At 42.6% G+C, this 13593-nt stretch overlaps 1 protein-coding gene across 1 annotated transcript in view; it reads left to right on the plus strand.

Annotated features, from left to right (window-relative positions):
• The window catches only part of CFDP1 (craniofacial development protein 1), a 135114-nt gene that overhangs the window by 50318 nt on the left and 71203 nt on the right, over positions 1-13593 (plus strand). The window contains exon 5 of the mRNA XM_082270022.1: positions 6419-6541. Coding sequence (XP_082126148.1) covers positions 6419-6541 — 123 coding nt within the window. The remainder of the gene's footprint in view (positions 1-6418; positions 6542-13593) is intronic.

A 13593-nucleotide genomic window follows, 5' to 3' on the forward strand; every position in this document is an offset into this window, starting at 1 on the left:
CTCAGGACTCAAGAGCTAAACGCACCAAGTATATTTAGGTGCATTGGATGTTTTTTATGCTGAAACGCTCCTCTCCTGAATGTGCAATTTATTAATATTATAAGTTTTTTTTTTTTTTTTTTTTTTTTTAATTGCAAACACTCCTGGCACTAATTGCCTGTGTCAAACCCAAACAGAGGGTTTTGTTGCACTCATTTGCTAATATATGTGGAAGCTGTAGTGCCTATGTCAAGACTCCTTTGTATACTGCAGTCCTAACTATAGTTTTGAGAGTCTCCAAGTTAGAACATATATAGCAGTGGATAATTTAAAGGATAAAATCACCTTTGTAAAAAAATAAATAAATAAATGCAGATCTCTTTGCAGGTAAAAAAAAAAATGTGAATTTTTTTTTTTTTTTTTTTTATTAGGAGCCTTTAAAGTCTTGTACCCATGATCAGCAGATCACAGGTGCAATCTCAGGCTCCTGCCGACTGCCATTGTAGCTGTCTGCCCGTACCTCATACAGGCAGGCAGTTACTGAGTGACAGGAAGATTCAATGAAATACCTAGAGTGCTAATCAGTGCCCTGGTAGTTCTTTGAGAACTACAAGCTGTTAGCTGCAATGGCTAACGGTAGTTGTAGTTCCCCCATTCACAGAAATCTGTGAAGGATGTGGCTGGGTGGAGAAGATCCCTTGCTGGCTGACGGCACTATAGGAACTCTGAGGGATGTGGGGGCTGCTGCACCAGTAATATGTTACACCCTGAAAACTGGTGTAACATGTTATAGGTGAACTTATCCTTTAAGGGCAGGGTTACCTGGAGGGACACCCATCCTGCATTCAGGATCCTTTTGTTATTGTGCCTGCATCCTCCCCTGGCTGTCTGTGAGCAGCCTATAGAGGTAGATGCAGGCACAGCAACTGCACCGACACAGCCACATGTCAAAATTTAACATGCAGGCAGAAGTGGGTGCATGGGTCCGAAAGTACACTGTCTGCATTTGGATCCGTGCACCCACACCTGCCTGCATGTTAAAATTTGACAAGCAGCTATGTGTGGCTGTGTCTGTGCAGTCACTGCATTTGGATCCACCTCTATAGGCTGCCTGCAAACAGCCTGAGATGGAAGGAGGTGCAATAACCGAAAGCCTGCATGCAGGATGGGTGTCAGCTGTCAGCTCCCATATGGATGAACCCAAAAATGTGTCTGTGTGTGTATGTATGTATATATATATTAGTTTATTCATGCTTGGAATAGTTTATCGGCTTTCTTTTTTTCTTTTTCACTTGTTGCACATTATTAGTTGGAAGGTCACTAGTATTTTTCATATTTTTTTTAATCCATCTGTTTATTAAGTTATACAATTTTGCTTTTGCCTGATTTTTTTCTTCTTTGCAGCTGCAAGGCTAACATTCCAATATGCTTTTAATTTTGGGTCTTATAAAAATTCACAGTGATGTAGTGTTTAAATTATTCAGGTACCTCGTGGGGTACAGGAATGATGTCACACTTGTGTTTTGTTGCTAGGAAACGAGTGCGTGGTCAGCGATGACTGTTCTTTGCTTTAAAGTGAAGCTTTCATCATATTCTCAGTATGCATTTTGCTTTCCACCTAGTGTGCACATGGAAACGAGCAAAAGACTTTGTCAAAGTAGAAAAAAGTTGGGACGGCATTTCATTCAGGGTATACAGTGGGATCACACTTTTTGGCATGTTGGTTTTTTTTTTTTTTGCTTATTCTCTCACTTTTTGTTAGACTTACAGCTGGATAGGGAAACAATTATTGATATATATATATATATATATCTAGATATATATATCTATATATATATATCTCTCTATATATATATATATATATATATATATATATATATATATATATATATATATATATATATATATATATATATATATATATATATATGTGTGTGTGTGTGTGTGTGTGTGTGTGTGTGTGTGTGTGTGTGTGTGTGTGTGTGTGTGTGTGTGTGTGTGTTTACTCTGCAGACACCTCTTGGCTGACAAATCCTAGAAAATCATCCAAATTGGACATCTTTAATTGACATAATTGAACAAACTTGGCAGGCTCCAGACAAAACTTGGTGTAAGAATGCAATCCCCTGGCTGAAATGTCTGTACATAAGTTCAATAGCTATACAGAATGATTGCCCTGTGGTTGTTTCAACAGACAGCTATCTTCTGTTGGTGGGTAGTTTAAAGTGGAACTGGGGGGATTTTTAATGCAGAAGAGGCATACTTGGTAATGGTGAGGGGACGCACTGGAGTGGATACCTTTGCTGCCATGGTGCTATTGCTGGGCGTCCAGTGAATTCCTTTATCTTTTGAGGAGGAATTAGTTCCCTCAAGGCATACCTGCCCTTAATCTATCCATTATTATATATACACTATATTACCAAAAGTATTGGGACACCTGACTTTACACACACATGAACTTTAATGGCATCCCAATCTTAGTCCGTAGGGCTCAATATTGGGTTAACCCATTCTTTGCAGCTATAACAGCTTCAACTCTTCTGGGAAGGCTGTCTACAAGGTTTAGGAGTGTGTCTATGGGAATGTTTGACCATTCTTCCAGAAGCGCATTTGTGAGGTCTGGCAATTAAGTGTAAAGGTCTGCCTTACAGTCTGTGCTCTAATTCATACCAAAGGTGTTCTATCGGGTTGAGGTCAGGACTGTGTGCAGGCCAGTCAAGTTCCTCCTCCCCCCAACTCGCTCATCCATGTCTTTATGGACCTTGCTTTGTGCACTGGTGCGCAGTCATGTTGGAACAGGAAGGGGCCAACCGCAAATTGTTCCCACAAAGTTAAGAGCATGACATTGTCCAAAATGTCTTGGTATGCTGACACCTTAAGAGTTAAGGTGTAGGAACGGTTCGGTACGGTACGGCGGCGCTTTTCCACTGCATGGAACCGAACGGTGCAGCTCTCTAAAACAGTACCACCTCGATTGTGGTTCCAAGAGGTACCATACCGGTACCATATCCCACAATCCTTTGCATGCAGTCACTACTAGCCACTGATTGGTCAGAGAATCGTTATCCCACCCACTTAACTTTAGTACTACTTTAGTGGAAAAGCAAACCATACCAAACCGTACCGAACCGTTCCAACACCGTACCATGCAGTACCAGCAGTGGAAAAGCAAACCGGGCCAAGCAGGGCCGAGTAGAGCCGAGCCGGTACTTGCAGTGGAAAAGTGCCATATGTGCAAAGCTGCAAATACGGAGGTAGAAAAAGGAAGGGGAAAATGAAGGTGGATAAGGGGGACATACCATCCTGGGAGCTGTGTCCACCCGACTGACAATCTGCCACTATACAGCAGGTAACTGTAGATAAATGAGCGTACTAATTCTTTTTTCATTAAGCCTAATTCAAGTATGTTTACATTTCAGCAAGGAAAGATCGATCACAGGACTCTTCCATACAGTGGTAATTGCTAACTTGGCGGCCAGGATTATATTGAATTAATATTTGATTGTGCTTTGGGATATTTTCAACTGGTTAATTAAGAAGGGCTGTCCTGGCAGTCTTTTTGATATTTACCATGGTTTCTGATAAGATCAGGGAATAAACTCCTATCCAGACACGTCTAACTTTGGTGCAGGTCCACCACACATGAAAGACTGTTCCTACCTGTCCACATTTCGAAAAGCATAGGGGGAAAAAGCCAGGGTACATTTTTGAATAAAACTCTGGAACCAAGTACCATCTTGAGTATACTTTGAATCCAGTCTCGACCAAGGCTAGATTCATAATGCCTTTATGGATACTTATGGTCCAGGTCTGCCAATTCTGCTCATCTATCTCTACTCCTAAATCTCTTTACCACATCAATTGATAAGACAATATAAGTTGTACTAATTAGTTCCTTGTACAACATAGGGATGCCCCCTTTTTAACAGCATTTTGAAAACGTGTTCAAACGTCGTCCTCAAAGTTATATCGGGAGGTATTTTTCAGGTGAGATCATAAATATGTAAAATTTGTTTTAGCCGAAAATGTTCTGAAGAGGGCATCTAAAATTGTTAAAGTAGGAAGAGTGACGTATGCCTTTAGGGTCCAAAAAATGTCCTATCTTATATAGGCTCTGAAGGCCAGGTGGAAACTTAGGATTGTTAAACAGTGGTGCCATGGGCGTGTAGGGAGAAGGAAGAGACCACCTCCTACATTAGGTTCCCACATGTTTAAAGAGTCGGACAACGTGGGGCTGAGAATTTCTGCATTATGTTTTGAAGGAAAAAAAAAGAACTGGAAGAGGGACGCCCAGACCACCCGTTTCCATGGTGGCATATAGAATGCGTCTTGCCAATCTGCAACTCTTTGGACCTCAAATAAAGTTAAATACCCTAGCTTGGAATTTATCCAGAGCAGTACCTGGAACAGGAATGGGCAATGTCTGAAAGTAACATAAAAGTTTCAGTAATACCATCATTGTGACCAACACAATTTTGCCCATCCAGAACAGAAATGTAGTAGACCACACCTTCACCCCCCTCTAACAGTTTGCCAAATGTTGCGGAGTAGTTTTCTTTGTAGAAGGAGGATATATGTGGGGTTAGACTGATTTCTAAATAAGATAATCAAGTGGTCTGCCAGGAAAATTAATATTGCAATTTAATACTCTGCAGGACTTAATTGTTTAGAATGATATTCATTGCCTCGGATTTATCCCAGTTTATTAAGTCCTGAAATCTGTCCGAACTGGTTTTGGAGAGAGAAGATTGGGAAGAGTGGTGTGTGTGGGGGGGTTGACAAAAACTAACAAGTCCTCGGCAAATGGGGAGCATTTATGAGTTTCTACTATCTACTGTATTTCTAAAAATATTGGGATTAGCTCGAATTGCTATTACCAAGATCTAAATTGCTATTATGAAAAAAAGGGAGGATAAAGGGCATATTTGGAAACAAAAGGGTCGATCGGTTACTAAGTGCATACACATTTATATCTGGACCTCCGGTATAACAGACTGTTCATCCATTTGTATTAAAGATTATGTTCCCTTATTAGCCCTCTTTCACACAGGTGGCTCGGGTGTGTGGGAGGGTGTAAAAACAGGAGGTTGAGCTACGGTTTTACCACCTCATTTGACAGGTTGCAAGGTCTGTCATACGTAGCCATACATGTCAATGGGGCCACGCCACAACTGCAATCCAAATGCTTTGCTCACGGTTGCGCTACATTGGTCTCAATGTAAATTGCAAGTCAGCCTAAAAAAGGGCATTAGGGAGACAGCAGGATTGCCTCCTGAACAACTGACAATGGCAGCTTATCCACACTCTGAAAAGCGATTCACTGCAGATCACTTTTCAGAGAATGGACTAGTGTGAGTTTTGCCTTGGGGACACATGACTGATGATTTCTTTGTACAGGCTCTCTAGGTTTGTCTCCCATAAATTTGTGTTTGCTTGCAGTATTTTCAATTAAAACTATACAATTCTCCGCTCCAGTGTCCTGGAGCTTCGCCATCAACGAGTCTTCTTCCAGGTTCTAATATTGCCCATTTTGATTGGCTGTGTCAAGATGATATCACTCCTGCGCATGTGTAGGAGTTTATTTACCTTGGCAGATGCCAAAATTGCACAAGGAGCTTGGCATAAAAAGCTCAATATACTGCCTTTAGCTCTATTAATCTGTTCTGTACTGCAGCTGTCCTGCGCTGGCTCTAAGCCCAAGAACATGAGCAATCACATAACCGATGATCGCTCAGTTCCCTGTCGACTTGGAGCAGGGAGCAGTGACTGTTGGTCATCGTTTTCCACTCTGCTCCTCCAGCGCTCACTGGAGCACTGGGTAGGGGAGGGGGCAGGAACAGCTAGCCCAGCTCTCAGCCACATGCTGAAAGACTGAGCCACCTGTCAATCGGGCAGCTGGGTGGATCCCAACAATATTGTCAGGATATTTCCAAGAGCCTTGAGCAGCTCTGCCATGTCAGCTGATGACAGGCAATAGCCCACTATCGACTGATTCTGGGTCACAGGAGAGCAAAACAAAGTGCACTTTTGTGACCCACAAGAGAAGCATGGCCAAAAAAGCAATGTCTGAATGTGGGTAAAACAAACTATAGGATTTAAACCTTAATGTTGCTCCCCTTGCCCTTTGTCACCATGAACTGGTCCAAGAGTATGATACAAGTGTCTGCGAATGGAGCTGTGCCACAATGCTTATGTATGCAGAACAGTAACACAAGCTGGACACTTAGACCATTCCTAGCTCTTGTGTGTATAAAGTCTTTAAACTGAAACCCTCTCTTAATTCCAGGCTGCACTGCACAGTGAAGATGAATGGTAGGTTCATGAGCAGAATTTCAATCGTCCTTAAATGAAAGATATTTTAAGTGTCTGGTAAATAGTAGTCTGGGTGAACAGTGTCCTTGAAATGCCTCATTAACAATATACTCTGTATTCTCATCAGGGTGACAAAGGAAGTGGACTCCTCATCCAAGGAAGCCAAAGCATTTATCAAGGAGCAGGAGAAAGGCCAGGAAGAACAGACCCCAGAGCCTGCAAGAACTTGCGTGGCAGCAGCTGGTTCAGGGTAAGTCAGTCACTACATCATAGCGCTCATTCCTTTACCAATGGCAAAGGGACTTCAATAAGAAAATGTCCAGCTTTGCACAGCCTTGAGGAATGTGTGTTCCTACAAATCGCCATATTATCTCTTGACATATCCTTCATTTTAAGTAGAAATCCGTGAGTGTAGAAGTGACACCCATGTTTGTGTATTGTACAGTAAAGGGTCATTCTGGAGAGAGCAGAATATTAGTCTCCCACAGGATAGCAAGTAAACGTGTGTCACATAATACCCATTGACATGACAGGAGTGCTATCCGTAACCCAACGTTACTCAGCAATAGCAGAGAACTGTGAGGAAAGAAGGGCTAGCAAGTGTTTAAACAATTGCAGAAAACTGCAAATGGCCAAATAAGACAAAGTTAAAGCCCATCTCTGGGAAAATGCAACATTATCCCTTGCTGTGGGGCTGCGCCCGCACTGCAAGGGATACGTTTTCTTTGTCTTTGGGAGATCACATACCGTTTTATAAACCTGATCCTCCACTTCCATGGAAGATGGCATTCCCCCTACTGGTGGTGGACTGTTCTCCTGCATCATCATGTCCAGTGCCGGCCTATGGACCATGCTTTGGCCTTGATGACGTCGAGACTGTAGACCACTGTGTGGAGGAGGAGCTGCAGTGAGAAGGGGAGGATCAGATCACTAAATCCTTCTTTTTTTTTTCTTCCCCCTCCCTTGGATCAGGGGTCTCCAAACTTTCTAAACAAAGGGCCAGTTTACTATCCTTCAGATTTGAGGGGTTAGACTGTGACCAGTAGGAGTAGAAAATGTCCTGTCTGTAACAATGCCCCATCATTGGTATTAGTGGGAGGACTAGTGCCTCATCATTGGTGTCAGCGAGATCATCATTGGTATCAGTGGGGGGAATAGTGCCTCTTTGTTGGCATCAGTGGGTGGAATATTGACCCATTTTTGGGATCAGTAGCATTAATATTGCCTCTTTGTTGGTATCAGTGGGTATAGTGCCTAAGCATTGGTGTTCATTAGAAGAAAAGTGCCCCATCATTGGTGCTCGTTGCAAGAAGAGTGCCCCATCATTGTATCAGTGGGAGGAATAGTGCCCCATCATTCATGTCAGTGAGGAGAATAGTGCCCCATCATTAGTGTTAGTGAGGAGAATATTGCCCTGTCATTGTATCAGTGGGAGGAATAGTGTCCCATCATTGGTATCAGTGGGAGGAATAGTGCATCATCATTGGTATCAGTGGGAGGAATAGTGCCCCATCATTGGTGTCAGTGAGGAGAATAGTGCCCCATAATTAGTGTCAGTAAGGAGAATATTGCCCTGTCATTGTATCAGTGGGAGGAATAGTGTCCCATCATTGGTGTCAGTGGGAGGAATAATGTCCCATCATTGGTATCAGTGGGAGGAATAGTGCATCATCATTGGTATCAGTGGGAGGAATAGTGCATCATCATTGGTATCAGTGGGAGGAATAGTGCATCATCATTGGTATCAGTGGGAGGAATAGTGCATCATCATTGGTGTCAGTGGGAGGAATAGTGTCCCATCATTGGTATTAGTGGGAGGAATAATGTCCCATCATCGATATCAGTAGGAGGAATAGTGCCCCATCAGTGGTGTCATTGGGCGGAATAGTGCATCATCATTGTATCAGTGGAAGGAATAGGACCCCATCTTTTGTGTCAGTGGGTGGAATTATGCCCAGTTGTTGTTGTTAGTGGGAGAAATAGTGCCAAATAAAGGCAGTGCAGGTACAGCCCCACTGCTAGCGATAATTTTTAGTTACCCGGAGTTGGGATTAAAAATACATATATCTGAGATGTTTTACATGTTCAGGCAGTTTTGTGTTTGAGACACATTGGCAGGTGACACTCATATAGTTTAGCTTTTTTGCACCTCTATTCACTTCCAAGCTTGTCATAGGACAATTAATCAATGTCATCACACTACTAATTCCTTGTCCAGTGACCAAGGAGGAGGCTCATGAAACTATGAAGGCAAAAGAGAGTTTTTGTAAAGATGTGCAAGTCATAAGACTGGACAGAACAGCAAATCCTTCGGGTAAAACAGTTCTCATATAAGCTGGAAGGGGTAGTTTTGTTCCTAGAACATTTCTAGCATCAGCCTTACATCTAATTTTTTAGTGTGTGCTTGACGTCTGTCACTTCTACACCCACATACCTCCGATCTGTTCCACTAAAAACAAACGGAAGGGGATCTGTTCTCCTCTGTGTAGGTGGATCAGAGGTAGTTGGGTGTAAACAGACAGCGGAGTCCCTGGCTGCCTGCAGAGCAGACTGTCTGTGTCTGCTCTGCAGAAACTGAGCTGACAGGGACCTGTCCTCTGCCCTGATCAGCATGGGATCTGTGCTGCTGATCGTAAAAGACTCCGTCCTGTGTGAAAGGGGCCTTATGTGAAATCGGTTTGCTGTGGTTGTCTACTGCCCTTTGAGCCTCATCATTGCTGAACACGCTGCTTTAGTAAACAAACCTATTTACAGTTTCTTATGAACATGCTTGCAGCACTAACATTTGTTGGATCAGAAAATCCTTGCTGTATATTTCATGTGTTTTCAACCTGCTTTATCATGAGATTTGCTTTATGTGCATGTTTGAAGGAGGTAATTCGCAGTGTACATTTCTCTTTCATTCATCGACGGACACAGTGCTCCATAAATCAAAACTAGTGGGTTATATTGCCTCCTCCAGGATTAGGACTAGGCAGAACAAAAAACACCTGGCTATGCCCAAGGGCCGTCCTCAGCTGGTATATAACCCCCCTCTCTGCTCTAGGTAATCAGTTTTACCGCCATGGGATTTAAATTTAGTACTTTTGATTCTCCAGAAAACTTCATTTGAGAATATTTGGGAATTTCCCTTGCCTACGTTATCTCAGAAGGTGACATTCTTGGTGGCTGTTACCTCAGCCCGCAGGGTATCAGAATTGGCGGCATTATCCTGTCGCAGTCTCTATTTAGTGGTCCATAGGGATAAAGTTGTTGTTTTTCCCTGTCCATCATTCCTGCCCAAAGTTGTCTCTGACTTCCATTTGAATGAGGACATTGTGTTGCCTTCCTTGTGTCCCAAGTTGGCTCATCCCAAGGAATTTGCTTTGCATACCTTGGATGTGGTTCGTGCGATTTGGTTGTATCTGGCAGCTACCGAGTCTTTTCGGAGGTCAGACTCGCTTTTTGTGGTTACGGACGGACCAAGAAAAGGGCTGGCCACTTTTTCGGCTACCATCTCCAGATGGATCAGATAGACGGTGACTCAGGCATATTCCATTAAAGGTCAGGTTCCACCTTTCCCTGTCACGGCATATGCTACTCGGGCGCTGAGTGCTTCTTGAGCCTTCTGTCATCAGGCATCACCATCGCAAGTTTGCAAGGGGGCCACTTGGTCGCCCGTGCATACCTTTACAAAATTCTCTAAAGTAGATACTTTGGCATCTGTGGATGCTTCTTTTGGTTACAAAGTTTGGCAGGCTGCTGTTTAAGAGGGGCTGTTCCCTCTTGAGGGGTGTTTTTCTTTGAACTTTTATGTTTCAGACGGGGCTCCTGTGACCCAGTTAAGGCTCCTGTGTCCTGGTATGGGTTCTTATGTTTAGCCTTGGGTTATTTTCCCCACCTCTCATTTTCCTTTTGGCAGTGCTTTTGGACATCCCAGTAGTTATGATTTATGGAGCGCTGTCTCTGTTAATGAACGAAAGAGAAAATTGGATTTTTGTACTTACCGTAAAATCCATTTCTCTGAGTTCATCAACAGACACAGCACCCACCCCTCTATGGAATTCTGGTACTTCTAATACTGCTTGCTACTAAGTTGATTGCCTAGAGCAGAGAGGGGGGTTATATACCAGCTGAGGACAGCCAATGGACGTAGCCAAGTGTTTTTTGTTCTGCCTAGTCCTACTCCTGGAGGAGGCAGTATAACCCACTGGTTATGATTTATGGAGCGCTGTGTCTAGCGATGAACTCCGAGAAATGGATTTTATGATAAGTACAAAAATCCCATTTTTCTGTATGGTAGTATTGAAATGTTCAGCAGGGAGTGTGTTTTCAGGACGACATGACTGCTTTTTACTGTACAGTGTCTGGTAATGTAACTAAGAATTTAAAGACAATCCTTTTATTTATAGTCTGGCTTAATTAAAGTGGAAAAGTAATTGTTCAGTTGATCTTTTAGAAAGCCCACATTTCTTTGTTGTGGTGCTTGGTTGATGGCTAGCTCTTCAGTTATGTTCATTCTTATGGAAGAAATAAATGAATGGGTTTGCGCTGCCTCAATACGAAGGTAAGGTGATAACCGAAAAGTGACAATAAATTACTAAAAATGTAAACATGTCAGCAGATACAGTGCCAATGCAAAATACATCCTAGAACAAATATATGAATAAAAAATGCAAACAAGTCAAATATAATAGAATATGAATATTAAAACTTCTTATAAATTGTGCAATATGGAAAGTTTCTATTTCATAAAGTGCGTTACAGAGATAACACCTCGGTGTTTCAACAATTTCCAGCTTGTGCTCCTTTCACCAGGGGAAGTGCAAGCTCACCTTCATTATAGACCCCAAAAAGGTCAATAAAGCATAAAGGCAGATCATTCTGTTGGACCAAACTCTGATCAAGTTCCTTTTGAAGAGGGGATTCCTTCTTCAAAATGGCTCCACACAGCTCACAAGTAGGTCATAGGGCAATAAACAGAAAAGACCGTCTCCAATAGTGCAGTACCAGGTTTATTAGGCTAAACAAACCACACAGAACCCAATTCATAAAATGCGCTCACATTTATTTGATAAAAAACAAGCATATAATAAAATCCAGCATCTAACGTTATCCGGTGTAGAATCCCACCGCCAGGCTCAACCTCTACATTTTACGCCACCAACGTATGTGGTTTCATCTGGAGGAATGACCCATCGCTAAGATTCTGAAAGAAGATAAGGGTGAAAATCTGAACTTTTTTTTTTTGCTGCTGACACTTTAATGTAAATTCATTAAGCTGGCCATAGACTGATCGAAATTCAGGCCATCTATGGCCTTTTTCACTCGGGAGATGTTGAATTAACAATCAACTTTACTTGAATGGGAATGTTGGAATTTTTTTTTATTCAATCAGTTCCTGCACTCCAATAGGGGAGGAGTCAGAATAGAATATCCCAGCTGGGGGGATTCCTCCATCCACCTAGCTTGTGCGGATGGGGTAATTCGTAAATACAGGTCCCTCTCAAAAAATTAGCATATTGTGATAAAGTTCATTATTTTCTGTAATGTACTGATAAACATTAGACTTTCATATATTTTAGATTCATTACACACAACTGAAGTAGTGCAAGCCTTTTATTGTTTTAATATTGATGATTTTGGCATACAGCTCATGAAAAACCAAAATTCCTAGCTCAAAAAATTAGCATATTTCATCCGACCAATAAAAAAAAGTGTTTTTAATACAAAAAAGTCAACCTTCAAATAATTATGTTCAGTTATGCACTCAATACTTGGTCTGGAATCCTTTTGCAGAAATGACTGCTTCAATGCGGCGTGGCATGGAGGCAATCAGCCTGTGGCACTGCTGAGGTGTTATGGAGGCCCAGGATGCTTCGATAGCGGCCTTGAGCTCATCCAGAGTGTTGGGTCTTGCGTCTCTCAACTTTCTCTTCACAACATCCCACAGATTCTCTATGGGGTTCAGGTCAGGAGAGTTGGCAGGCCAATTGAGCACAGTAATACCATGGTCAGTAAACCATTTACCAGTGGTTTTGGCACTGTGAGCAGGTGCCAGGTCGTGCTGAAAAATGAAATCTTCATCTCCATAAAGCTTTTCAGCAGATGGAAGCATGAAGTGCTCCAAAATCTCCTGATAGCTAGCTGCATTGACCCTGCCCTTGATAAAACACAGTGGACCAACACCAGCAGCTGACTGAAGCTGACTGTGGGTACTTGACACTGGACTTCAGGCATTTTGGCATTTCCCTCTCCCCAGTCTTCCTCCAGACTCTGGCACCTTGATTTCCGAATGACATGCAAAATTTGCTTTCATCCAAAAAAAGTACTTTGGACCACTGAACAACAGTCCAGTGCTGCTTCTCTGTAGCCCAGGTCAGGAGCTTCTGCCGCTGTTTCTGGTTCAAAAGTGGCTTGACCTGGGGAATGCGGCACCTGTAGCCCATTTCCTGCACACGCCTGTACACGGTGGCTCTAGATGTTTCTACTCAAGACTCAGTCCACTGCTTCCGCAGGTCCCCCAAGGTCTGGAATCGGTCCTTCTCCACAATCTTCCTCAGGGTCCGGTCACCTCTTCTCGTTGTGCAGCGTTTTCTGCCACACTTTTTCATTCCCACAGACTTCCCACTGAGGTGCCTTGATACAGCACTCTGGGAACAGCCTATTCGTTCAGAAATTTCTTTCTATGTCTTACCCTCTTGCTTGAGGGTGTCAATGATGGCCTTCTGGACAGCAGTCAGGTCGGCAGTCTTACCCATGATTGCGGTTTTGAGTAATGAACCAGGCTGGGAGTTTTTAAAAGCCTCAGGAATCTTTTGCAGGTGTTTAGAGTTAATTAGTTGATTCAGATGATTAGGTTAATAGCTCGTTTAGAGAACCTTTTCATGATATGCTAATTTTTTGAGATAGGAATTTTGGGTTTTCATGAGCTGTATGCCAAAATCATCAATATTAAAACAATAAAAGGCTTGCACTACTTCAGTTGTGTGTAATGAATCTAAAATATATGAAAGTCTAATGTTTATCAGTACATTACAGAAAATAATGAACTTTATCACAATATGCAAATTTTTTGAGAGGGACCTGTAGTTTTTCGATCAGCATCTTGGCTAGCCTTATACCTATTACACACGGGCTGAATGTCGGAATATACTGGCTGGTTCAATAAAAGCCAGGTAACGTTAGGCGCATGTGTATGTCAGCTGACCATTTTGGCCGGCTTCTGTTGGACAAGCATGCTGGAAAACCAGCAGCCGATCGATTCCCGATCAGCACTCTCAGCCAATACCTGGGAGCGCTGACTGGAGTGTTCTGGCAGGT

This window comes from Pelophylax lessonae (assembly GCF_965119305.1).
Source record: "Pelophylax lessonae genome assembly, chromosome: 10".
NCBI classification, from domain to species: domain Eukaryota; kingdom Metazoa; phylum Chordata; class Amphibia; order Anura; family Ranidae; genus Pelophylax; species Pelophylax lessonae.